General features: G+C 37.9%; 1 protein-coding gene across 5 annotated transcripts in view; it reads left to right on the forward strand.

Moving 5' to 3' along the window:
- CDKAL1 (CDK5 regulatory subunit associated protein 1 like 1) overlaps positions 1-26,997 on the forward strand; it is a 607,581-nt gene that overhangs the window by 277,698 nt on the left and 302,886 nt on the right. For all 5 annotated transcript variants that reach the window (XM_018039026.1, XM_018039029.1, XM_018039027.1 and 2 more), the window contains one exon: positions 3,128-3,231. In XM_018039026.1, coding sequence (XP_017894515.1) covers positions 3,128-3,231 — 104 coding nt within the window. The remainder of the gene's footprint in view (positions 1-3,127; positions 3,232-26,997) is intronic.

Here is a 26,997-nt window from a genome sequence, read left to right on the forward strand (position 1 = left end):
CCTTTGCTGTGCAGAAGCTTTTTAGTTTGATGGAGTCCAGCTTGTTTATTTTTGCTTCTGTTATTTGTGCTTTGGGTGTAATATCCGAAAATAAAATCATTGCTAAGAACAATGTCAAGGAACTTTTTCCCTGTGTTTTCTTCTGGGAGTTTCTGGTTTTACATTTAATTGTAATTGTAATTTACATGGTTTATGGTTTTACATCTAAGTCTGTAGTTCATTTTCTATTAATTCTTCTCAGTGATACAATTAAGGGCTTTTGCAAGTTAATATTCAAATTTCCCAGCAACATTTGTTGAATTGACTGTTTTTTCTGTATTAAGTATTCTTGGCTCTTTTGTCAAATGTTAGTTGACTGTATATTCACGAGTTTATTCCTGGACTCTCAGTTCTTTTCAGTTCAGTTCAGTTGCTCAGTCGTGTCCGACTCTTTGCGACCCCGTGAATCACAGCACGCCAGGCCTCCCTGTCCATCACCAACTCCCAGAGTTCACTCACACTCATGTCCATCGAGTCCGTGATGCCATCCAGCCATCTCATCCTCTGTCGTCCCCTTTTCCTCCTGCCCCCAATCCCTCCCAGCATCAGAGTCTTTTCCAATGAGTCAACTCTTCGCATGAGGTATCCAAAGTACTGGGGTTTCAGCTTCAGCATCATTCCCTCCAAAGAAATCCCAGGGCTGATCTCCTTCAGAATGGACTGGTTGGATCTCCTTGCAGTCCAAGGGACTCTCAAGAGTCTTCTCCAACACCACAGTTCAAAAGCATCAATTCTTCGGCACTCAGCTTTGTTCACATCCAACTCTCACATCCATACATGACCACTGGAAAAACCATAGCCTTGACTAGACGGACCTTTGTTGGCAAAGTAGTGTCTCATGAGTTCATTCCTGGACTCTCAGTTCTTTTACATTAGCCTATATTCCTGTTTTGTCACTGGCACCTACTATTTTGATTACTGTAGCTTAGTAATATCGTTTGAAATTAGGAAATGAGCTGCCTTTGGCTTTGCTCTTTTAAAAAATTTTTGTTTCATCAATGTGTTAAACTTTTCATTCTACAGATCTTTAACCTTCTTGGTTAAATTTATTCCTAGGCATTTCATTGTTTTTGATGCTGTTGTAAGTGGGATCATGATTTAGTCTTGGTGGGCTGTTTCTTGAGGGTTTATTTATTCTAGGTTGTCTAGTTGGTGTGTAGTTGTTGTCACAGTAGTATCTTACGCTCCTTTGTATTTCTGTGAAATCAACTGTATTATCTAACTTTTTCGAAGCATCTGTAAGATGGAGACAGTAACACCCAATTTGAGAAGAGTTAAATGGGATAATATATGTACGACGTCTAGAAAAATGCCTGGTGCTCATCTGGGCTAAGCAAAAGGAAGTTAGTCTTCTACAGTGTGAAAGTGAAAGTCACTCAATCGTTTCTATTTGCAACTCCATGGTCTACAGTCCATGGAATTTTCCAGGCCAGAATACTGGAGTGGGTAGCCTTTCTCTTCTCCAGGGGATCTTCTCAACCCAGGGATCGAACCCAGGTCTCCCACATTGCAGGTGGATTCTTTACTAGCTGAGCCACAAGGGAAACCCTAGTCTTCCAGTGGCACCCCACTGCAGTACTCTTGCCTGGAAAATCCCATGGATGGAGGAGCCTGGTGGGCTGCAGTCCATGGGATCGCGAAGAGTCGGACACGACTGAACGACTTCACTTTCACTTTTCACTTTCATGCATTGGAGAAGGAAATGGCAACCCATTCCAGTGTTCTTGCCTGGAGAATCCCAGGGACGAGGGAGCCTGGTGGGCTGCCGTCTATGAGGTCGCACAGAGTCGGACACGACGAAGCGACTTAGCAGCAGCAGTCTTCCAAGGAGAAGTTTTTAAAAAAAGATTACTTTTTTTCCTTATTATGGAACAAATGAAAGTTCAAAACAGAAGATATGTAACAGTTGGGGGACCAGAACTTCTATTCATATGAGAGACCACAATTTGTGTGTGTGTGTGTAAATGGCTTAGGAAGAAGGGGATGTTAGTTTTTTAAGAGTATATGATCTGTTAAAAAGTTAAAAATCCTTGCCAAAACAAATGTGTTATTTTACTCAAGAGTTCCATGCAAAAATAATTATAAATTAAGCATTACATTGTTGCCTCCTGATTTATATGATTTATATGTATTTTTAAATTATATATTAACAGGATGACACATTGGCTACTTGTAATTATTAGATGTTTAATTTTTCTCAGTTTGAAATTTTAAAGCATCACTTAGTGATGGTCTTAAAAAACCTTGCTATTTATTATAGCAGTTGAGTCTTTGAAGAGATGTTATTCTTTGTTCCGTTCAGTGTTGCTGAGACTTATCTTTTTGGCAAAAGTATATTTTATTATGTGTAATGGCTTTTTAAATTTTATAATAAAGTGTATTTAAACTATTTTTAAATTATAAGATTAGAACCAACATTTTCATTATTAAAAGACAGTTCTTTATCATCTGTTTAGTTTTTTTGGGAGATAATTCTAGTTTTTAATTTTTTTGAAGCTAATGTTGTCATTCGGTTTCGTGATGAATATAATCCCAAAGACCATTCATTGGACCTGTTTGAATATTTCTTTCTGATTTCAAAGAGTTAAAGATATTATCTGAAGATTATTAAGAATGTATTTGCTTATGAGAATTCTATGTTGCTGATTTATTCTTATATCATTAGTTAAAAGTTAAAACTTTTTCATTTGTGAATAATGCAGTATATAATAAGTGATATTAAAATTTTAGTTTTATAATAGCCAAATAAATTCCATTGGTTTAAGAATTATGAATGTTTTTTCTTTTGATTAACCATTTTAAGCACTTATAAACTTTGTTCCATATTAACGTGTGCATTTGAAATTAGTATTATGTGGTTTGTACAACCATTCTTGAATAGCTGAAACTTTTAAAAGAATTGCAAATTGCAGATTTCTGTGCCTGGTGGAAATAAATATGAAGCTTGGTAGATACTCATTTTCCATATCTTTTATATAAACTGGCAAATGATACTAAAACAGCACTTTGGTGTATATTTTGGATATTTTCCCCCTGTGTTAAGTGTCTTTAAAATTTTTAACTGTATTTATCGCTATCATTTGAATAGGTGTCTCAATGCTTGTACCTACTGCAAAACTAAACACGCCAGAGGAAATTTGGCCAGTTATCCAATTGATGAATTAGTAGATAGAGCCAAACAGTCTTTTCAAGGTAAGCGTTTCTAGAATTCTGTGTGATTTCAGTCTCTTTAATAAATTTTAATAGTCTTCTAAGTAAAACTTCACTTTATGTGTATGCTTGTTTAGCTTTCTGAAGAATTTGCAAATGTTTCAGCGTATCTAATAGAAGATATTATCAGATCAGGTTATGCTGTTTGCATAACTTTTCTTTCACCACTCTGTTCTCTTATGACTCTAAGGTAAGGGACATACTTTGAAATTTATCACCTGTCTTAATATTTCATGGAAAAGACAAAAAAATAAAAATGAAAGCCATGACCTTCTGGTGTGTGTTAGACTTTTGTGGACTGAGTGAAATATTTTTTAAAGATTTCTGCCTCTTTCTTTGTTAATTTCTGGGCCATTTGGAAAACATAAGGAAAGAGAGAGAAGGTAGATTTTACTTTGAGCAAGTAAAGATAACCTCCACTCATCCATAGGACTGTTGGAGCTGTGAAGATTGGTAATGGTATAGAGTCCTAAAGAGAGTAATTCTTTGTGTGGGTGGCCAGCTACTTCTGATTCATCACTTGCTGGAAAATGTGATTGCCTCAATATCTCTCAGCATATAGTAAGACATTTGTAACGTGAATCACAATTGTGTTGACACATAACCATAAATTTCCTCTTTTGTCTTTGTTTATAGTATGTGTATATAACATTGGTGTGTTTTTATAACCAACATGAGATAATCTATTGTCTCATAATCTTGTGGGTTAATACTTATTGGCAATGTGCTTTTCCTTTTAGCAAGTAACTTAGAGTGCTACTCTCAGGACTTCACACCCTGAATCTCAGAAAGTATGTTTTACAAACACACGTATTTAGTGAAAAGCTTCCATCAACATGAATTTCAACTGCTCTTTAAAACAAAGAGAAAAATACTCTTGATTAATTCAACACTTCTGTACAATTTTTTTTTTTTCTAACGTTATATTCTTAGCACAGTCCCCTCTTCTGTTCACATTCAGCTTGTACTGAAAGGAATAAATAGAAACTCACTGACTCTTGTAGTTGTTCTGTTTCAGAACCAGGTGAATTGCCTAATCAGAGGAGAAGTCTGAGTGGTTCTCTTTTCTGCAATATGGTTACTTTAAGGATTCTTTAGAAAGGGAGTGAATTTGGACAGAAGCCTACTTTGTTTAAAAAATGATCCTTTGCTGGCATTCTTACTTGGTGTTTGTTTTCCCCTATATTTATTGGATAACAGAGATTTTAGAACTGTATGATCTATCCACTAACTCTGATTTAAAAAGCATAGAAATTACAAGTGGGTTTGCTGATTAAAATGAGTGACTTAAAGAATATATCAGAGGTTAACAGTGACTTAGTGGCTATTTCTAGAGAAAGTATAAAAAGAGATTTATTGAATATTATTTTCATCATCATCAATAGATACAAGTTTGCTTGGTTAGTCCCCCCACCATGAAATATGTGCAGTGCAGTGTTTTTCTATTGTCTTGTTGATTAAAGGCTAATTTTTGGACTGATGGGCTCATTGGGTTGATAGGTGGAACTGTTACTAAAATACTGAGGTCTTAACTTTCTAGGTAAGCCAGTGTGTTTAGGGAATTTTAAGTTGTGAGTATCTGATGCTCTTTGCCATAGGAGAGTTTGAATTCACAACAGTGCTCTGCTGGGTTCCAGCTACATGATCTGACAAAGGTACTTGATGTATACAAGTCATGGTTTTCTTATTACTGTGACACGTAGTGTTGCTTGTTGTTTGAATTTGAGATAACTTACATGAAGTCATTGGTTGTGCCCTTATCATAAAGAAGGCATGCAACTTAAACTGGAGGAATTTAAAATAAATCGAAGAAGAGAAGTCTAATTTTTTTTTTGAGAAGTCCAGTTTTGAGTGAGAATATTGTAATATCTGTAACATTAATGATTAGAACCATGAGACATTTTCTTTTACTTCTAAAATATATTTTATGAAGAATGTCTTTATAGCTAGAAACTATTGAGTATGATAGTCACCTTTTGTTTTCTCAGTTTGACAAATGCAAAATCATGTTAAGGCCTTATTTCACAATAGGAAATAGCAATCCATAAGCTCACATTTTAAAGACATTGAGTTAGCAGCGTTGTCTTTTGTTCTGCAGCAAACCTTGGTATCGTAATGGTTGTGCAGAGTTCCTATGAGTTTTAAAATTGCTATCAGTTTTTAAATTGCAAAGAATAATTTATGGAGTTAAATGTAATAGTAGAAATAGCCTGTTTTTCTTCTTTGGTGACTCTTGTGTATCATTCTTTAATAATTAAGAAATTAGGAATATTTAGAGGATCAGAGCCCCTTAAATTCTATATTATACCATTATTAAATTTTCCCATAATCAGTAATAAACATGGTTCTTTGAGAATTTAAGAAGAAAAGTCTAAATATGCTATCGCTAAATTTTAGTGTTTAAAGCTGTTATGTCAATGCAAGTTAAATTTCCCAACTGAAAATTGCATTTCTTTTCTTACTTTTTCTTAAATTTTTAAATGACGATGTGTCACAAATACAAAATGGTTTTTTAAAAATCTCTATACCAATTGTAGGATAGGGATTATATCCCTGGTTGCCTGTCATGTGATAGATTATACAATAAGGTAACAATTTCTTTCTGAATAGCATATTCATGGGACATTTTATATTCATAAACATTTATTTCTTAGACATCTAATGAGTGAAGAGACTAGTGCTAGCCCATAGGCAAGGGAGCATTCAGAAGAGATTCTGAAATAATCATGAAATCATTCTGAATATAAAGTGGCTTCCTAAAGTACTAAAAATACACTGACTATACATTCAGCTGCCAAGAATGAGAAAAGGAGCCCATTAACTTTTGAATGGATATCATTAAACAAACTTTATATTTTTAATAGACACTGTAGTTTACCTTTTATGAAAAATATATATAGTTTATATTTTGTTGGTTTCCTAGCTTTTTTTTTTACATTTTCATTGACTATTTTAACCTTCTCATGTGTTTTCATTTTCGTGGCAGTTCCGCATATGAGTGTGATATTTACCGGATTAATTTCTGGGTATCATCTCTTTGTTCTTAACAGACCATTGGGAAACCTCCCACCCTCACTTCACCTGTGCTGAGATTTAGGTTTTAAAAATTCCTAGCCATGACAGTCTTTGGGGACTGGGGTTTGACATAGTTGCATTTTAGATATCTAGAAAAACATGTCAAGCAATGACCAGGACTTCGTTGGGGCCAGAATGAATTTACAAGCTAGTGTTTTCTAGGATATTTGTATTGATTTTTCTCCAGCAGCCTATCAATCAGTTTCAGTTGTATAAGTGATGGAGCAAACCTTTTTAAGTGTGCTGGGTGAGTGGTGTGGAAACAGCACCTTTCTCTGCTGTCTCTGGAATCAAAATGTAGAGATGATGGATGGGCTGTTTTCATAGCTCTCGTGTGTTTTTCTAGATCTCATTTCTGTGTTGTTACTTTTTTTTTTCTTCCTCATAAATCTGAACACCCCCCCACAAGATGAGTGGCATAAACCGGTTATGGAAAGGTGAATAAATTAAGATGAAATATTCAGAGCAAGGAGAAAATTTCTTGATGCTTAGTGATTTATGTTGGAATTTGATGAATTCAGTTTTATTTCAAGACTTGCAAAGATACTGTCTAGTGTGTATGAGATTAATTATGCAATGCAGCTGGAAAACATTGCTTCCTGCCCTTTTGGATAAGAGAGGATATGAGCAATATTTGATTTTCTGGTATATAAACTTGAAATTGTTGAGTTGTATGGTTTACATGAAATCACATTTGACTTATAACCTTTAGCAATTAATACTGTATATTGATTTTCATCTAAGATGAAAAAGAGACCAATAATTGCATCCTATTAATTTATATGGCAGTTGTTTAAATGTCTCTTTTATTCTTTTATCTTTTCATTTGTGCTGTGTTCAAACTGAGAAATCTATTTCTTCTGTAGGATTAGTAACATTCATATATATATTTCTTATACATTGTCAACTTCCACCAAAGGATTTTAGGCAGCTTACATTAAAGGATTATATGTAATAGACCATAACAAAATAAAGGCTATATGAAATACTATATTGTGTTTCAAAAGAGGAAAGATAATTTTACCAACTTGTGAATCCTGGCTCTCCCAAAGAATAGGGGGTTAGGGTGATTTATATAATTTGATAATTAGTTTTTAATGACAAATCCACCTGTCTCTAGGCTGTAAATACTAAGAAGAGTTATTTGCTTACATCCTTTTCTAAGAGACATTGACAAATATAATAGAAATGCCTTTAGCCTATCATATATGGAGAAGGAAATGGCAACCAACTCTAGTATTCTTGCCTGGCGAATCCCTTGGACAGAAGAGCCTGTTGGGCTACGGTCCATGGGGTCACAAGGAGTCAGACATGACTGAGTGATTTAGCACAGTGAAGTATAGAATTTCAAGATAGTCTCTCCATGGCCTTTTCTTCTGTTGACTGTTACAAAACCCCCCAATATAACATTAAACCATAACTTTTAGAAGAAATTTTAATGGCAGAGCTAAATAAATTTACGTAATATGTATAACTTGATAGGAGGATCTGACACCTAAATAGCTGTGTGTCAGATATTCGGTTTAAATAAGCTGAGATTAATTACTTTGGTGTCAGAGAATGTTATCTACAGCAGACCGGAGTATAACTGACTTGGTTCTTGCCTCTTCAGACCTTTGAGTTTCTAAGTCAGTGGTGTTCTTAGCAATAAAGCAACTCTTTTTCAAATGAAATTTGAAAAGTAAAAGAACTGCCAGGATTGAAGGTACGAGTCCTTTGGTGCTGAGGCCTTTCTTTCCTCAGAACATTTAGGATTCAGCCTGAACTGGCTGGTATTGATTAATGCTTCTGCTCTAGTCCTTAAATCCGCCAGTCCAGTGCTGGCAGAGGTTTTCTTAAAGGGCCACATCATAAATGTTTTAGGCTCTGTGGGCTGCAAGGACTCTGTCCCATCTGTTCATTGTTGTCCTTGTAGCATAGAGTCAGCTACCTGGAGACATGAATGAGTGGGTGTGGCTGTGTTCGAATAAGGGTTTAGTGGTCAGCTTTGGGAAAAGGTAACTTAAATAAGATATTATTGAGAACAGTCTTATGGTCTCTAATATGCTAGGTAATACACATAAATTCATAAGAGAAGGAAATAGTCTTTAGGAACTAATGTTCCTCTGGCATCGATTAACATTATCAGTCTGGCTGTTCATTTTAGTCAGTTGGAAATTTCATAAAACCAAAACCACACTGATGTCTGTGTCCCCTTGCTGACAACTGCATCATCATTTCTGTGGATTGGGAGACCCTGCATTTTCTAAAATACAGATGATTCTAACGTGTAAGCCAGAGTTGAGAACTTGAATTGAGATCCAGTAGTTAAGGTGATTTTTTTGGTTGAAGTTTTAAAGTGAACTGACCCTCTCAATCTCTACTGAGAGGGACTGTGAGGAGGAAACCCTGGTTGATTAGTAAAGAATGAGCCAGGCTAGGGAGGGTGGTGGAGAAGGCAGTGGCACCCCACTCCAGTACTCTTGCCTGGAAAATCCCATGGATGGAGGAGCCTGGTGGGCTACAGTCCATGGGTTTGCACAGAATCGGACACGACTGAGTGACTTCACTTTCACTTTTCACTTTCATGTACTGGAGAAGGAAATGGCAACCCACTCCAGTGTTCTTGCCTGGAGAATCCCAGGGACAGGGGAGCCTGGTGGGCTGCCGTGTCTGGGGTCGAGCAGAGTCGGACACGATTGAAGCGACTTAGCAGCAGCAGCAGCAGCAGCAGCAGCAGCAGCAGCAGCAGCAGCAGCAGCAGCAGCAGCAGCAGCAGCAGCAGCAGCAGCAGCAGCGAGGGTGGTGGGGCAGAATGAAAAGTGAAAGTGAAGTCACTCAGCCCTGTCTGACTCCTTGCAACCCCATGGACTTGTAGCCTACCAGGCTCCTCTGTCCATGGGATTTTCCAGGCAAGAATACTGGAGTGGGTTGCCATTTCCTTCTCCCATAGTACTGTTCGTTTGTAGATACCACTGTGCTGGTTAATGGCTGGTTTCATAATCCCCTGATGGTGCTTGCTTACGTGAAGAGGCTCAATGACTTTTATTTTCACTAGGTATCACAGAAGGGTCAGCTGGCATTTTACAAGTGTTTCCTGGGCTCTGTGGAACTCAGAAAGCTGGAAAAGGCTTGTCTCCAAGGAGCTCCTCCTAATTCAGGAGGACAGAGTAGCCAGTTAGACTAATGAAAATTAAAGTACACCGAGCCAGGAAAGACAGTGTTCAGATGGCAAAAAACACAGAGCTTTTTTAACTTTGGATTTTGATCCGTGATCTGTCCGGGTGATGTCAGCAAATTGATGGCCCTTGTGCTCCTCCCCACCTTCCTAACTCCAGACATCCTTCACTAATCAGCCAAGCTTTCCCCTCAGAATCCCTCTCTATACTGAGTGCTATTTGCCACCGCTTGGTATTCTAGATGAACTCTACTTGCCATTCTGAATCTTAAAGTTTGTGTTATGCTGGAGGTAGACGGAAGAAACCACGGTAACTATTGGAACTGTATGGTTGTTGTTTTGACATTCATTCAACAAATATTTATTGAACATTGCTTAGAAACAGTTCCTCGTTCTACTGATAGGTATGTGCTTTAGAAATGTGGTGATAACGATACATTATTATAAGCAGCCTTTGGTTACTTCTGCCAGTAAGATAGGGAGACCAGTGGTGAGGTTTGCTTATCCCTGCTGTGGGAAAGAAAGATGCAGTCCCAGGGCTGTTTTACAAAACGGCATCTGTTTATAATTCTGTAAGCTTTCATAGATCAGAGTACATATAACCCGAAAGTGCAGAAAATTTGAAGCTTCTGGGAATATCGCTTTAAATCGGTCCCTAGGAAAACTAGAGTGTAATCAATCCCCCACTATTACCGGTGACTTTTACCTTTTTCACTCTGTTTTGTTCTACAAAACAACCTGCAAGTATGCAATTAGTTATGAAAAATTATATATAATATGATAAGACCTTTGCAAAACAAATGGGAAAAGTCAAGACTTGGTGTGGAATTGGAACTTGGGAAAGTAGGCCATAGTCACATATGCTGTTTCAACTCTGAACTTGTCTTAAAAGCTTATTTTCTGTAAGAATAAAAAAACCAGCTTGGCATTAGATTTGAGAGAAAATTTTCACTTGTGATCTCTTGTAGGGAATGGGAAAGATGTATTAGGTCTCAACAGCATCCCCTTAACACTCAGATCCACATACCGAGTTTCTTACAGTTATATGTTTTGGCATTCCTTGTTAGAACTTGCAGCCATGCCCTGTAAAGCATAACACTCTGACAGGATTTCTTGGGAGCCTAAGAGAATACGTTCCAAGTGTTTGGGACTTGCTAGTGATCTGGCTCCACTCCCATGTTGTACTCCTTGGGTACTACAAAGGAATCCTGCTGTAGAGGCTAATAGCTTAGGGTTTGCACCCCTAAGGTTGTTTTGTGAGATGATAGATCAGAGTGCAGGAAGAAGATACAAGGATTTGTATTGATTTGTATTTTCTCTTCCTGAAAAGTTTTTTGGTATATGTTTTATATTGTGTGTAATAGCACAGTCGTGCTTGAGTATAATTAGTAAATACATCTCCATTGGGATTCATTAAACAAACCTTTTTTTAATTCATTCAGGAGAGTGATTTTCTAAAATATGGAAACTGCTGATTCAGAGGAACAAATAGCCTGCCCGTTTACCACTAGAAACCCAGTTCTTTGCACCAGGCATCTGGTTTGAGTAGGGTTTGCTCTCTGTCAGGGTCCTAAGGTGCCCATATTCTGTTTTGATTGAGGGCAAATCCGTCTGCTTTTGAGATCAAATAAGCAAAGAATAAAGTTGATGACCTTTGGAGGAAACCTGTGGTACTTAATGAAGACTCTTGCAGAGCATCTGCTCAGAGGTAGGCTCTTAGTCCTCAGCAACACATGTTTCCACTCTGCTTCCGTCTGGGTTTCAGATCATTGGAAGACTGAGCCAGGAGGGTGTCGGGTTGGGCCTGGGAGACAGTCCATATTTGGGTTTAGTAGGTGCTCAGTAAATGTTGAATCGGTGGCTGATCCTGAATTGATTATACTCGATGAAATTCCATATGCGACTTGGAACCTGCAATGAAAATACAGCCTGGAAAAGCTATATTTCTAAAGTGGGCAAGGGATATTGCTTAGTTTCAGCTGCTCTTCCTTCACAATTGAGTACTGTGTCTCATAACACAGGCTTGATTTTATGACACCAGACATTTGGTGGCAGTGGCTTTCTAAGATTTGCAGAAGAGAATTAATTTACTTTTGGAAAGTATCTCCTGGTACCTGTCATTTTACCAAAGGAGTATATCCATGTAGGTCCCATGTTTCTAATTATAAATAAACATTTGCTTTGACATTTCTCTTCTGCAAAGCAGAATACAGCAAACAGTTTGTGGTGACAAGGGGACCAAAGTTAACTGAGGGTTTGCCTTCGGAAGTTCGAACTGAAAGTAATCTGTCTCTGGGATCATTTTGGTGAACTTTAAAGGCTGCAAGTTAGTTTTGGAAGGTTGTTTAATGGAATGTTAATAGCCCTGGAAAGATGTGAAAGTGATACTGCTACCTGGTGGTTTGTAAACCTGACCTTTGTGAGATGTTTTCTGGGCAAAAGTACTATTTTGTGATGCCAGCAGCTTTTATTGATTCTGCAGAGTCTGCAGTTTTCTAACACTGGCTGTCAGTTCATTCCAGCTGAAAAATTATTAAATTTCTTCTCCTGCTTGTGTGGATATTAAATTGCAGTAAACATACTTGCGCAGTGTCAGGTACAGCAAGCACAATTTTCTGCGTGAAAAAAAATGTTTGTTAGTGGGACCTTGGCGGTTCAGCAGAGGTTATAAATTTCTGTATTTCTTCTTATTTATTGCTCTCAGTTATGGTTTTTATTTCTCTTGGTAAGTTCCTTGTTATTTGTAATATAAGAAAGAAAAGTTTGATTTAGACTGCTGACTTTAAAAACTATGCCCTTTAGTCAAAAGAAAAAGATGGCAGTAAGAGGATTTAACCAGTAAAAATATAATTGGAACAGAATGAGAAAGATATGATGAAAGAATAAATTGAATGAAAAAAGGAAAGGATAAATAAAATAATTCGATGATCATCAATTCAGTTCAGTTCAGTTGCTCAGTCATGTCTGACTCTGCAACCCCATGAACCACAGCAGGCCAGGCCTCCCTGCCCATCACCAACTCCCGGAGTTCACCCAAACTCATGTTCATTGAGTCGGTGATGCGATCCAACTATCTCATCCTCTGTCGTCCCCTTCTCCTCTTGCCTTCAATCTTTCCCAGCATTTGGGTCTTTTCCAGTGAGTCAGCTCTTCGCATCGTGGCCAGAGTATTGGAGTTCCAGCTTCAACATCAGTTCTTCCAATGAACACCCAGGAATGATCTCCCTTAGGGTGGACTGGTTGGATCTCCTTGCAGTCCAAGGGACTCTCAAGAGTCTTCTCCAACATCACAGTTCAAAAGCATCAATTCTTCAGCCCTCAGCTTTCTTTATAGTTCAGCTCTCACATCCATACATGACTACTGGAAAAGCCATAGCCTTGACTGGATGGACCTTTGGTGTCAAAGTAATGTCTCTGCTTTTTAATATGCTGTCTAGGCTGGTCATAACAATTCTCCCAAGGAGCAAGCGTCTTAATTTTATGGCTGCGGTCACCATCTGCAGTCATTTTGGAGCCCCCCAAAATAAAGTCAGCCACCGTTTCCACTGTTTCCCCATCCATTTGCCATTAAGTGATGGAACCGGATGCCATGATCTTACTTTTCTGAGTGTTGAGCTTTAAGCCAACTTTTTCACTCTCCGCTTTCACTTTCATCAAGAGGCTTTTTAGTTCCTCTTCACTTTCTGCCATAAGGGTGGTGTCATCTGCATATCTCAGGTTATTGATATTTCTCCCGCCAGTCTAGATTCCAGCTTGTGCTTCTTCCAGCCCAGCGTTTCTCATAAGGTACTCTGCATATAAGTTAAATAAGCAGGGTGACAATATACAGCCTTGATGTACTCCTTTTCCTATTTGGAACCAGTCTGTTGTTCATGTCACGTTGTAACTGTGCTTCCTAACCTGCATATGGGTTTCTCAAGAGGCAGGTCAGGTGGTCTGGTATTCCCATCTGTTTCAGAATTTTCTACAGTTTATTGTGATCCACACAGTCAAAGGCTTTGGCATAGTCAATAAAGCAGAAATAGATGTTTTTTCTGGAACTCTCTGGCTTTTTCCATGATCCAGCGGATGTTGGCAATTTGATCTCTGTTTCCTCTGCCTTTTCTAAAGCGAGCTTGAACATCTGGAAGTTCATGGTTCAGGTATTTCTGAAGCCTGGCTTGGAGAATTTTGAGCATTACTTTACTAGCGTGTGCTGCTGCTGCTGCTGCTAAGTCACTTCAGTCGTGTCCGACTCTGTGCTACCTCAGAGATGGCAGCCCACCAGGCTCCCCCGTCCCTGGGATTCTCTAGGCAAGAGCACTGGAGTGGGTTGCCATTTCCTTCTCCAATGCATGAAAGTGAAAAGTGAAAAGGAAGTCGCTCAGTCGTGTCCGACTCTGCGACCCCATGGGCTGCAGCCCACCAGGCTCCTCTGCCCATGGGATTTTCCAGGCGAGAGTACTGGAGTGGGGTGCCGTGTGAGATGAGTGCAATTGTGTGGCAGTTTGAGCATTCTTTGGCATTGCCTTTGTTTGGGACTGGAATGAAAACTGACCTTTTCCAGTCCTGTGGCCACTGCTGAGTGTTCCAAATTTGCTGACATGTTGAGTGCAGCAATTTCACAGCAGCATCTTTTAGGATTTGAAATAGCTCAACTGGAATTCCTTCACCTCCACTAGCTTTGTTCATAGTGATTCTTCCTAAGGCCCACTTGACTTCACATTCCAGGATGTCTGGCTCTAGGTGAGTGATCACACCATCGATGACCATACATAACACATAGATCCCTTTGAATTGCGGAATTCTAGTTAAGGAAGGAGAATGATGGTGAGGTAGTGAAGTGGTTCTTAAACTTTGTCTCTGAGACTAACTTGTGGACGTTGGAGGTGTATGTTTAAAATGCAAGTATCAGGCCAGATACCACCCTTGTGGCAGAAAGTGAAGAAGAACTAAAGAGCCTCTTGATGAAAGTGAAAGAGGCAAGTGAAAAAGCTGGCTTAAAACTCAACATTCAAAAAATGAAGATCATGGCATCTGGTCCCATCACTTCATGGGATAGATAGGGGAAAAATGGAAATATTGAGAGGTTTTTATCTTGGGCTCCAAAATGACTGCAGATGGTGACTGCAGCCATGAAATTAAAAGACACTTGCTCCTTGGAAGAAAAGCTATGACCAACCTTGACAGCATATTAAAAAGCAGAGACATTACTTTGCCAAGAAAGGTCTGTGTAGTCAAAGCTATGGTTTTTCATGTAGTCATGTATGGATGTGAGGGTTGGACTATAAAGAAAGCTGAGTGCTAAAGAATTGATGTTTTTGAACTGTGGTGTTGGAGAAGACTCTTGAGAGTCCCTTGGACTGCACAGAGATCCAACCAGTCAATCCTAAAGGAAATCAGTCCTGAATATTCATTGGAAGAACTGATGCTGAAGCTGAAACTCTAATACTTTGGCCACCTGATGGAAGAACCTACTCATTGGAAAAGACCCTGATGCTGGGAAAGATTGAAAGCATGAGGAGAAGGAGACGACAGAGGACGAGATAGTTGGATGGCATCACCAACTTGATGGACATGAGTTTGAACAAGCTTGAACAGATCTGGCCAGATTTGCAATTCAGTAGGTGTGCTGTAGGCCCAGGAATGTACATTTTCAAATAAATCGCTCCTAATGACCCAGATGTAGGTGTTGTGGGAAACACCTCCAGAAACTTGTCTAGAGAATTTTCTTGATTGAATACACCAAGTCATTAGATCAGAATATTGAAGGGACAAAGTAATGTACTGTTTATGTCAAGAATATCAGCATAAACAACATAAGCTACACGAACGGTCTTTTACATGTTCATCTTATTGGGAAATAGGTCTTCCATTTCTCTAAATGCCTTTGTCAATGAATGTGAAATGACAGGCTTCAGTGGTGGGTGTGGGACAGTAGCAGTGTTTCATGAGTCAGGCTGATACAGAATGTGTGTGTGCACATTTGATGTGACATGATTCAGTTCAGTTCAGTCACTTAGTGGTGCCTGACTCTTTGCGACCCCATGAATCGTAGCACGCTAGGCCTCCGTGTCAATCACCAACTCCCGGAGTTCACTCAGACTCACATCCTTCGAGTCAGTGATGCCATCCAGCCATCTCATCCTCTGTCTTCCCCTTCTCCTCCTGCCCCCAATCCCTCCCAGCATCACAGTCTTTTCCAATGGGTCAGCTCTTCACATGAGGTGGCCAAAGTACCGGAGTTTCAGCTTTAACATCATTCCTGCCAAAGAAATCCCAGGGCTGATCTCCTTCAGAATGGACTGGTTGGAGCTCCTTGCAGTCCAAGGGACTCTCAAGAGTCTTCTCCAATACCACAGTTCAAAAGCATCAATTCTTTGGCACTCAGCTTTGTTCACAGTCCAACTCTCACATCCATACATGACCACAGGAAAAACCATAGCCTTGACTGGACGGACCTTAGTCAGCAAAGTAATGTCTCTGCTTTTGAATATGCTATCTTGGTTGCTCATAACTTTTCTTCCAAGGAGTAAGTGTCTTTTCATGGCTGCAGTCACCATCTGCAGTGATTTTGGAGCCCAAAAAAATAGTCTGACACTGTTTCCACTGTTTCCCCATCTATTTCCCATGAAATGATGGGACTGGATGCCATGATCTTCATTTTCTGAATGTTGAGCTTTAAGCCAAGTTTTTCACTCTCCTTTTTCACTTTCATCAAGAGGCTTTTTAGTTCCTCTTCACTTTCTGCCATAAGGGTGGTATCATCTGCATATCTGAGGTTATTGATATTTCTCCTGGCAGTCTTGATTCCAGCTTGTGTTTCTTCCAGTCCAGCGTTTCTCATGATGTACTCTACATATAAGTTAAATAAGCAGGGTGACAATATACAGCCTTGACGTACTCCTTTTCCTATTTGAAACCAGTCTGTTGTTCCATGTCCAGTTCTAACTGTTGCTTCCTGACCTGCATACAGATTTCTGAAGAGGCAGGTCAGGTGGTCTGGTATTCCCATCTCTTTCAGAAGTTTCCACAGTTTATTGTGATCCAGACAGTCAAAGGCTTTGGCATAGTCAATAAAGCAGAAATAGATATTTTTCTCGAACTCTCTTGTTTTTTCGATGATCCAGCAGATGTTGGCAATTTGATCTCTGGTTCCTCTGCCTTTTCTAAAACCAGCTTGAACATCAGGAAGTTTAGAGCCCAGAAATATTGTCGAACTCCAAAAAAGTAGCCTGGAAAGGCATCAAAACAGAGATCTGAATAGAGATTATAACCAGAGTCTGAAACCAAAAAGATAGAAAATAAAATCCAAGTGCCTGGAGAATAAATAGGTGAAAGTCCTAACTAATTAATTAGAATGGGCCATGTTGCTTGCTTGCCACTTGCAGAGTGATAAAGTTAATTCAGGGTTTAAAGGAAATGTGTGCAGTGGACAAAACCCACTTTTGGCATTATAAACTGTTTGAAATATTTAAGCTTAGGCTTTTTATTTTTTTGTTTTGGCTGTGCTGCATGACCTGTGGGATCTTAGTTCTCTCACTAGGGAACCAGCCTGTGCTCCCTGCAGTGAACAGATGCAGTCCTAACCACTGGACCACCAAAGAAGTCCCATAAGCTAGTTGATTTTATGTTTCATAATTAATTACATATTTTTATAAATGCATTTTAGAATCTAAGATTTAACGAACCCAGCAAATCATAATCCCTCTTTTCTTCTCTCTAAATATCATGTAGATGAACAGTGAAAAATGTATCACTCAGTGGCCACCATTGACGCACTCCGCTGGTAGTCATGCTTTGTGTAGACAGGGCACTTCTACATTGGCTGTCTGCTTGGCATGTGTCTTGCTTTGGCCGTTGGTGCATGAGAAAGCCTGATGCAAGTAGTTTTATAAACACTTGTATTATGGGGCTTGTTCTTATGGAGTGTTGCTTGGATCCCTGTGTCTCCTTGAAAGTGGTCCAGCTAACCTGCTGCAGTTATTGCATGGACATAGCCCACAGATGTACCAGCTGAGACTCGAGATGTGAATGAGGAAGCCATTTTTAATGCTCCCACTGTCACACTGATCAAAAAAGCAAAACCCAATCCACATTGCAGAACTATGAGCAATAATAAATTATTGTTTTATGCCACTAACTTTTGTGTAGTTGTTTTGCAGCATTAAGTATATTGTGTTAGCTATTTAGAAAATGTATTTTAAATTCAAATGTCATAATGCTATCATTATATTTACAGTACCTATTCATTTTAGCCAAATGGATTCAGGATTGCATTTTGGTTATGAATAGAAAGGGTTAGATTCTGTGACCTTAAGAAAGCTGTTTGTTCTCTCTCAGGTTCAGTTTTTTCATCTGAACAGTAGAAATAAAGCATACTTGTTAGATAATCAGCATAGATTTTAAGCAAGATGCTGTAATACTAAATCTATGCTACTTTAAGAATACTTAAAAACTCTTGTTTTTGTTCAGTCACTAAGTCCTGTCCGACTCCTTGTGACCCCATGGATGGCAACACGCCAGGCTTCCTTGTCTATTACCAACTCCCAGAGCTTGCTCAAACTCATGTCCATTGAGTCGGTGATGCCATCCAACCATCCCATCCTCTGTCGTCCCTTTCTCCTTCTGATTTCAGTCTTTCCTAGCATCAGGGTCTTTTCCAATGAGTCAGCTCTTCGCTTAGGTGACCAAAGTACTGGAACTTCAACTTCAGCATCAGTCCTTTGAGTGAATACTCAGGATTGATTTCCTTTAGGATTGACTGGTTTGAGCTTCTTATTGTCCAAGGGACTTTTGAGTCTTCTCCAGCACAATTTGAAAGTATCAATTTGTTGATGCCCAGCCTTCTTTATGGTCCAGCTCTTACATCTATACATGACTACTGGAAAAACCATAACTCTGACTACATGGACTTTTGTAGGCAAAATGATGTCTTTGCTGCTTAATATGCTCTCTATGTTTGTCATTCCTTCCTTCCAAAGAAGTCTCTTAACCTCGTGGCCACAGTCACTGTCTGCAGTGATTTTGGAATCCAAGAAAATAAAATCTGTCACTGCTTCTACTTTTTCCCCTTCTAATAAATGGTTGCTTATTATTATTGTGTTTGTTCTTAATGATTTAGTAAAAGGACAAGGAGGAAGAAGGGGGAACAGAAAAGAGAAAATATTGTTGCCATTTTATTTTTCTTTCCAAATCTGTCCTGTGTGTATTAGTGCATATAGGGACATGCCCTAGCCTGGCTATTTTTTGAGCTTCCCTGGTAGCTCAGACACTAAAGTGTCTGCCTACAAAGCAGGAGACTCGGGTTCAATCCCTGGGTCGGGAAGATCCGCTGGAGAAGGAAATGGCAACCCACTCCAGTATTCATGCCTGCAAAATCCCAGGGACCGAGGAGCCTGGTAGGCTACAGTAAGAGGAAACATTGGCTGGTAGGTGTGCTTCTCACACTTTAAAGGGCAGACAGAACATCTGGAGATTTTGTTAGCATGCAAATTCTGTTTCCGATGGGTCTTGAGTGGGACCTGAGAATTTGCATTTTAAGTTCTCTATTGATACTGATACTGCTGGTCCTCATGACCGTTCATATTTTAGTTCTGAATCCCCTCTTCAGCCATCATCTTTCACCATTCATAATTTGTTCTTCACTCACTAATTCAGAATTTTTTCTTCATACGTCTGTGATAGTGCTTGCCAGGTGTAGTTAAAGTGATCTGTTTAAATATTTATATTTTTCTACCTTACCTCCTCTGTGATCTCTTTGATAATAACTGCTTGCATCTCACTTTTCTTGATATCACAATTAATGTTCAATAAATGTCTTTTGGTGCATGCCCTTATGATTCTCATAACTGAACTGGGAACTTCATCTTCCATTTTACTAATCGGAAATAGTAAATGTTCAGAGAATAAACCTTCTCAATATCTGGCTGTGAATCCTGGAGTTTGAAGGAATAGTCAGCTAGTGGCCTTGCTTGGGAATGAGAGAAGAATGGATTGTTCACAGATGTGAATAATTTTGGGAGGATAATGGGGATTGGACACAGTTCAGACTGTTTCTTTTTGTGAATATTAATCTACACCCATATTATATCATATAAACAAATAGTAGAAAATTAGAATATTTGAGGCAGATTTAATGTTCTAGGTAGGAAATGTTGAAGAAAGCTTGTATTTAAAAAGATAATATCTTTTCTTTGAAAAGTTGGGTTGCTACATATTACGTAGACGTGAATTCATTTCTGCTTTTGTATCTATATTTGTTCACTCCGGCTACATCTGTGCTTTATTTTTTAAACTAGAAAAAATTTATATGCAATGGTCTGACCTTAATTTACAGTTGTACTGACTTTCAGATATAATTCACTGTGTAATTAGTTTTAGTGGAAAAAAAAATAATAATAAGGGGAGGTGAGTAGGAGAAGCCTGGGACTATGTTAAATGGAGAATAATTGAATAAAGATTTTAAAAATAATTTCTCTAACTGTATTAGCCCTGTATTCGAATGTTTTCAGCAGGATTATTTCTGCACCTAAATGTTCAAATAGTATGTGCTTTTTATAAATTCATAAATATTATAATCACATGAAAATATACCTCTCCCTGTGAATTTTGAAAATCTGTAAATTTTTTTGCTCTGATTGACTGTCATTTTGCTGAATAATTCTTGATTTGAAATGAGTACATACAGGGAAATATACGTTGTTTCATATTTTAAGCACCTTTGCCAAGATTAGTGTTGGATTTAATCTCAATTGTAATTATTATTTGTTTATTTAACAAACATTTGTCAGGTACCTCTTAAGTGGGGATATGTGGTAGTGAAATCTTTCTGTAGTGAATCTTGGGACATCTAGAAGAAACAATTTGTGATTTTTAAATATGACTTGATAGCAAGTTATGAAACAAATATATGTTTTCCTTCACTAAAATACAGAATTTGATAAAATAAAAGTTGCTACTTAAAAATGACTGACTTGTTCAGAATAATTCATATCAAAGCAAAGTAAATGGAAACTTGGATCAGTGTATTTTAGGTTAAACAGGATATTTCTCAAGTTGGGTTTCAGCTAACTCTTGACGTCTTATCACATATTCAGCCCCTCCATTGCTAATTATTTTTAAACTTGGACTTCAGGAAGCCGAATTGCCATCCCTAAGCAAAGAAAGATTATTTTGTATGCTGCATAGCATTTATCGTATTCTACCAGCAACACAGAATTTTTGCACATCACTGATTTTCTTCCTTGCTTTATTTTATTCATAGTAGTGATACTGATTTTTTGTGTGTGATGACTATAGGTACGATTGTAAATCTAGTTCAGACAGTTAATAAAACTGTGTAAGAAGTGGGTGTCAAGTAAGGCTCTTTGCACTGTTACATCTGGTGTTTCACTTCAGCCTTACCGTTCGTTGAGTGAATTATAGCTGCTGGAGCTTGTTGGCCCTGTTTTACTGCCGCACAGGTTCCTCTGAAGGTCTGAAGAATGTGAAGGTAGAGAGTTCCTGATGGTGAGCCAGTGTGCTTTGCACTGTAGCATGCTGCTCCTTAGGGAGAATATTGCAAATGCATTGGTTGCTATAGTGCCGTTTAGTCTATTATCATAACTGGGGTCATTTCATTAGTTGGGATCGTTTTGAGAGACGCCCTCGTGAAATTGCAGTCATCATGCTCTTGAATGGTGGCACTGACGCATTTCACAGGTTTTCAGCTTCTTTGGTCACCACTCTTTCAAAAGATTAGATGCCTAGAAAAATAACAGAATGCTGAAAAACCAGGCCCACACAGAAATTTTAGGTTCTAGATACCTTAATACACCAGAAGAAAGTATTTTCATTTGTGTCAGTAAATAGACTATGTTTAAGTCCATTCATTAAGTCAGTTCATTAAGGTACATTTAAAACTCTGCCTTATTGTAAAATTACCTGTTCTTTGCAAGTTTGGAGATTTAAGAACGGTTTAAAAGTGTATTTCACTGTACATGAAATGAATATAGAAGTGATGGTAATGATGCAGAAAGATTAGTTCTATATGTAACCATTAACTTGAGACTTTGGATCTGTGAAGATCCTTAGTTTCTAGTGTACCCATCAGAGTTGCTTGATTGCCTGAAATCTATGTTCTCCTCACGCTACAGACTTGCACTAAATGAACTGTGAATTTTAATTTGAAATGTATTTGGAAACCAATTTCTATTAAAAATGGATTTATAGCTTGAAAACTGGGTACCTCAGAAATGCCAAGTAAATCCAGTTCATCTTCAGTTGCCAGTTGTGTCTGTTTTTAATTTTAGGCAATTGCGTTTTTGACCCACTCTTGTTTGGCTTTACTTTTTGAGAACCAGTGCTCCAAAGAAAGGAAAAATAAACCCACTTTTGTTCCTAGTTTATTTGCAAACCAGGTCAGACGCCCTTGATTAGCTCTCAGTTGGAGGATAATTTGAACCTTGACAGATTGAACCCAAACAGCAGGGTTTCTCTAGTCTGGCCAACAGATAGAAAAAATAAAATAAAAGCTAATTCCAGTTCATAAGCCATACAACAGGACTGAATAAACGTGCAACTGTTAATGAATAGCTATTTCAAATATTTACAAAAGGCCCGAGAAAAAAGAAAAGATTAGCATCTTAGGCAGCTGTTCTAAGGGAACCCTATTAAAAATAAACATGATAAATGATGCTTGAGAGCTTATATATCTGTCAAATATCAAATACATTCAAAGAGAAAAAACACTATTTCAGAAAAAACAAAAAACTATTAAGACTCTTTGGAGCATGACTATCCTGCCTTGTGGTTTACAGTGGAATTTTATTTTTATTCTTTTTTAATGTATCTTTTCTAACCCCTCAAATATTCCTAGGGATGCTGTTTGATAGAGTATAAGGTTATGGATAAGTGAATGAAATCATCTGAATGGTATCCATTGTGATTAAATTGGTTAGGAACTTTAAAATTCAGCTGTCTGTCATTTGAATGAAGACATACTGTTAATTTTTATTTTATGGGATTGCAGATGACATAATGGTTTGAATATGACTGTAATAACATTTTAGCATCGTGGCAGTTGTGCTAGAAAATGCTACGTAGAGATGGAAATTATTACTGACGCAGTGAGGTGTTAGTTCCCCACACTGATTACAAGTACAGTTATTATTGTCTCTGTGTGCTTTGAGCAGTGTTTCTACAAATCCACCCGAGTCTGTGTAAAATACCCTTTGTGTGCTTAGCTAAAATAAAAGAAACTATACCTGCCATACATTAATGACTTACATAGCATATCTTTGGAGTTCAAGACTTACCATTCATGTTTGTAACTATTTTTGATTCTTTGAAAGTGGAGAGGAGCAGTTTGAATTTTCTGAAGCTTGAATTTGTATTTGAGTAGGTGTGTTCTGAGGCTAAAGTGGAAGATCAAGTCGTTTGTCTGATGAGTGAGTTTAGATAGCAGCTCGGCGTTTGTCTCTTGTGATGTAGAGTAAGTCTCTTGTAATTTTTTAGTTGTAAATGACTAAATCTTTGTTTCTGTGTCCAAGATGTCACCTAAAGGAAAGCCAGTACGAGTGGCGTAACCTTTGTGGATTTGGAGGTCTGTAGATGATAATGAGCTACTGTATTAACAATTGAATATTTGAAAAGTTTAAAAAACTTAGTTATTTTGATTTGAGGTCATTTCTGATTTTGTAAAAGTGTGATTCTTTATCGGGAGTACAGATCATTTTGTGAAAGTTCAAAAAACATGTCAGTGGTTGAAGTGTAGCCTGCGCGGGTGTGAAGTCTGTGATATAAATATAGAGCAACTTGGTTGTGATCTCAAGTACAAGTCAGATCAGATATACTGATGGATTATTAGGCCCACTGTTTGTTTTCAGGCCAGTTTCAGAACCAGTGCAGGAGTGTGGCCATCCTCAGTCCATTCTAGAAAGGGGGGACCAGGCTGACAAAGGATCATGAGATGTTGTGGTCTGGCCCTAGACTTCTCTGACTTCATGTTCCATTCCTCTCCAGCGGTACCTTTATGGATCCGTTTCCCCTATCCCCACCCAAACTGCCACAACTGAATGCTCCATAATACCCTATCACCTGAAATAGCATCACCATTAATTCATTTTTGCCCTCTAATGTAAGGGTTAGAAAGTGGGAGGGAAATGACTAAAGAACCTAAAACTGATGTATAAAGGGGGCATGAGTATGTAATAAGAGGATGAGGAAGAAAGACAAGTCAGTCCTTTTCAGTTACAGGTTGCTTCTGTGTAATAAACAATGTTATTATTAAATTACTGTTTCTTTGAAATATACACACTGCATACACACACACCTGAGGGGAATTTTATTATGACTTATACATGTAAAGAGATTTTTAATGGTAACGTTTCTGTTTCTGCTCTTTTGAAGGGTACTCAATATCACTCCCTTTCTGAAAGTGGTTTTAGTGAAATCCGAAAGGGTCTGTTCTTTCGAAAATACTTGGGTTCAGACCCATTGATAACACTACATTTTCATGCTGTTCTGCAGTTAGAGTAGACCCTTAAACTTAGAGACTCTCTTTGTGCTTCATCATTGTAATTTACACACTGGGCTGGTACATTCTCTTCAAGACAGTTTGTCTTGTGCCTCCAGCTGCTCCCCAATAGCCATTGTGCTGAATAAGCACTTATTTCAGTATGTCCTTGATACAATTAATGCAGGCATCTGCAGAAGCGGCGGCAGCAGCAGCAGCTGCAGTGCCTTATGGAAGCCAACTTCTGCTTAGCATTGTGATAAAAGAAATAGTTTTGAGCTGGAAGCTAATGTTGGCTTATTTTTAGCATAAAAAGAGTTGCACCTGCCAGGGCTAGTGGAGGACTGAGGTTTGTTGATTACACGTTCTTGTTAGTGCTATTGTTATTGGTAAAATGGGGATGATGTCATCCTTATCAGACTGAATTGGCACCCTGTAGAGTGACAAATAATTTACCCTCTGCGGTTTTATCAGCATGGACCGCATGTTAGAAGCAGCCAGAGTGCTGGGTTTTCACAGTTGAATGCTATGGAACTGCAGAGGTGTATGAAAATGAAAGGGATTGATACTTGTAATCAGTGCACATAGTCACGGCCAAGGTGTAATGAAACATAAGTGCACATTTAGGGTAATTATGCTGCTACCAGGTGGGGCCCTGGGGCTTTGCATGTATAGACGCTGCTTGAGGTGGCGGATGTGCAGCGAGGGACCCTGCAGCAACCATCTGGTAGATTCTCATTTTCTCATTAATTCTTCTGTCCCCTAAGTCTGGGCTACATTGACTTGGAACAGCGCTTCATCTGTTCAGTATCTCATCTCATCTTAGTTGGGACTTGCTTTCAGCAGTGGTATTGATATGATGTAATTCACAGTCTCAGCTATGTGAAATATATTAGAGCAAATCATTGAGGTGATTTTTTTGTTTTGTTTTGTTTTTGCAGTAAAGCTACATCCACATGGCTAATTATAAACAATTCACCACTTTTGTAGTTATTTTTTAATAACATAAGTAGAATAGCTGTTAACATTGGCTAAATGTACATGGTTCTCCAAAACGTTTTATAAAACACAAGATTATTTATAAAAATTACAAAAGTGCATTTTCTTTGGTAATTATAAAAATTATATGTCTTATTTCTACAGGGTGATATAATTTTTGTCTCAGATAATAACAAACACTTTACAGCCAACCTTAGGGATAAATTATTTGCACAACAATATAAATATACTTAATGCCCCTGAGCTGTACATTTAAGAATGATTAAAATGGTTCTTAAAAAAAGAATAAGAAAGTGGTATTTGAAGTTATGTTTGTTTGGTAAGGAGGTAAAATGCTTGGAATTTGCTAAATGAATTTAATAAATATTTTCACATAATATTAAGAAAAATACATTTAAGGCATCTAGCATAGTGTTTGTAGGTAGTTCTCATGACTGCTTTAATTATTAATATAAATATTAATATCTGAAAACATTTAGTGAAATCTGTAGTATACATTCATATAAATACAAAAAATAGCAAAGTAACATCTACTGGATGACTTTTTTATACCATATATTTTATATCAGAGTTCGATATATCAGAATAATGTGGACAATATTGTGGAGTCTGTGGTTGCATTTAACTGACATGAGATTAGTGATTTCACAATCTTTAATAAATACAAATATAATATTTGTATGGTCTGCGTGGTTCTCTAAGAGCTTTTTATAAATAATAAAAATAGCCCTATTGAAATTTTCCACCAAGGGAATCCACATGCATTTTGTCATTCCATTTCCATGAATTTTCCTAAAATGGAAAATGAAAGAAAGATATATCAGCTCCTTCTAAAAACTATAGGAATGCCCCCAGCGATGCCCCTGAGGTCTGTCAGTGGGCTTGCACAGAGAGAGGCTTGGTGGACATTTCTAGTCGCAGCAATGCTGCCATCTGAACGTCACTTCAGTGGATCCAGCCTGCTACCCAGATACCTCCATCTGCATGGAAGGAGAGAGTTAAAAGCAATTTACTGCTTTAAAATACCCAACTTTTTTTTTTTTCATATTTGTATTGAATAAGGCTCCTAAAACATTAATAAAATGTATCTCATTTCCCCTCCTTTCTATTTATATAAATTCATTTAAGGCAGCAGATGAGAAGAGGTTGAAAACTCCTTGTAAGTTATCTCTTGGGAAATTATTTGATTATTACTTACTAAGTAGTGTGATGGTATACAGAAAACATGTCAGCAGTACTTTATTCTCTCAAAGTTTACTCATTTGTGTTCAGAGCATTTAAATAGGATTTTTTTTTTCTCATACATTTATTGGATATTAGCTAAATCACCTATTTACTAGGCTGTGAGCTTAGCCCAAGTGTGGGCAAGAGGTCAAATCATTTGAATCCTGACTTGGCCACTAACCAGTTATGTGACTTTGAGCTAGTGATTTCACCTTTCCAAGCCTCAGTCTTCTCATCTAAAACCTGGAAGTAAGAATCCTTTACACAAATCATGAGAATTCTTTATAATGTATTCCTCCTAGTGGAGGACCTGTGAATGGGCACTCAGTGGATGGTTGCTGTTGTTACAGTTTTTTTACTAACAAGTGTGATTAAGAACCTGTACTCCAATGTTTAGATTATCTTCAAAGAGACCATTACACAGGAAAATACAAGAATAAGTCATCCTATACTGACTAGCGCCACACATTTCTCAAAGGCAGAGGTGGACATTTACCTACATAGTTCCAAGATATTTAATAGATTAGAAATGCCAGCTGGTGTGTATTGATCAATTAGGAGAAATACATGTACATCCCTTCTCACTGTGGTATTATATGTATGTATGTATTATATCTGTATTGTTTTTAAATACTTAAAATACATAAGAATTAAACAGATTATATTGAAATACCATCAATGTGCAGAAAGGACACTTTTGTGGTATGTGTGTTTTATGAATATATTAAATAGCAAGATGCAGCTATATATCTAATAATTTTAATAATTTCCTAATAGTGATATATCAAAATATCTGGAATAACTATAATATATAAAA

This window comes from Capra hircus, chromosome 23 (assembly GCF_001704415.2).
Source record: "Capra hircus breed San Clemente chromosome 23, ASM170441v1, whole genome shotgun sequence".
Taxonomy (NCBI): domain Eukaryota; kingdom Metazoa; phylum Chordata; class Mammalia; order Artiodactyla; family Bovidae; genus Capra; species Capra hircus.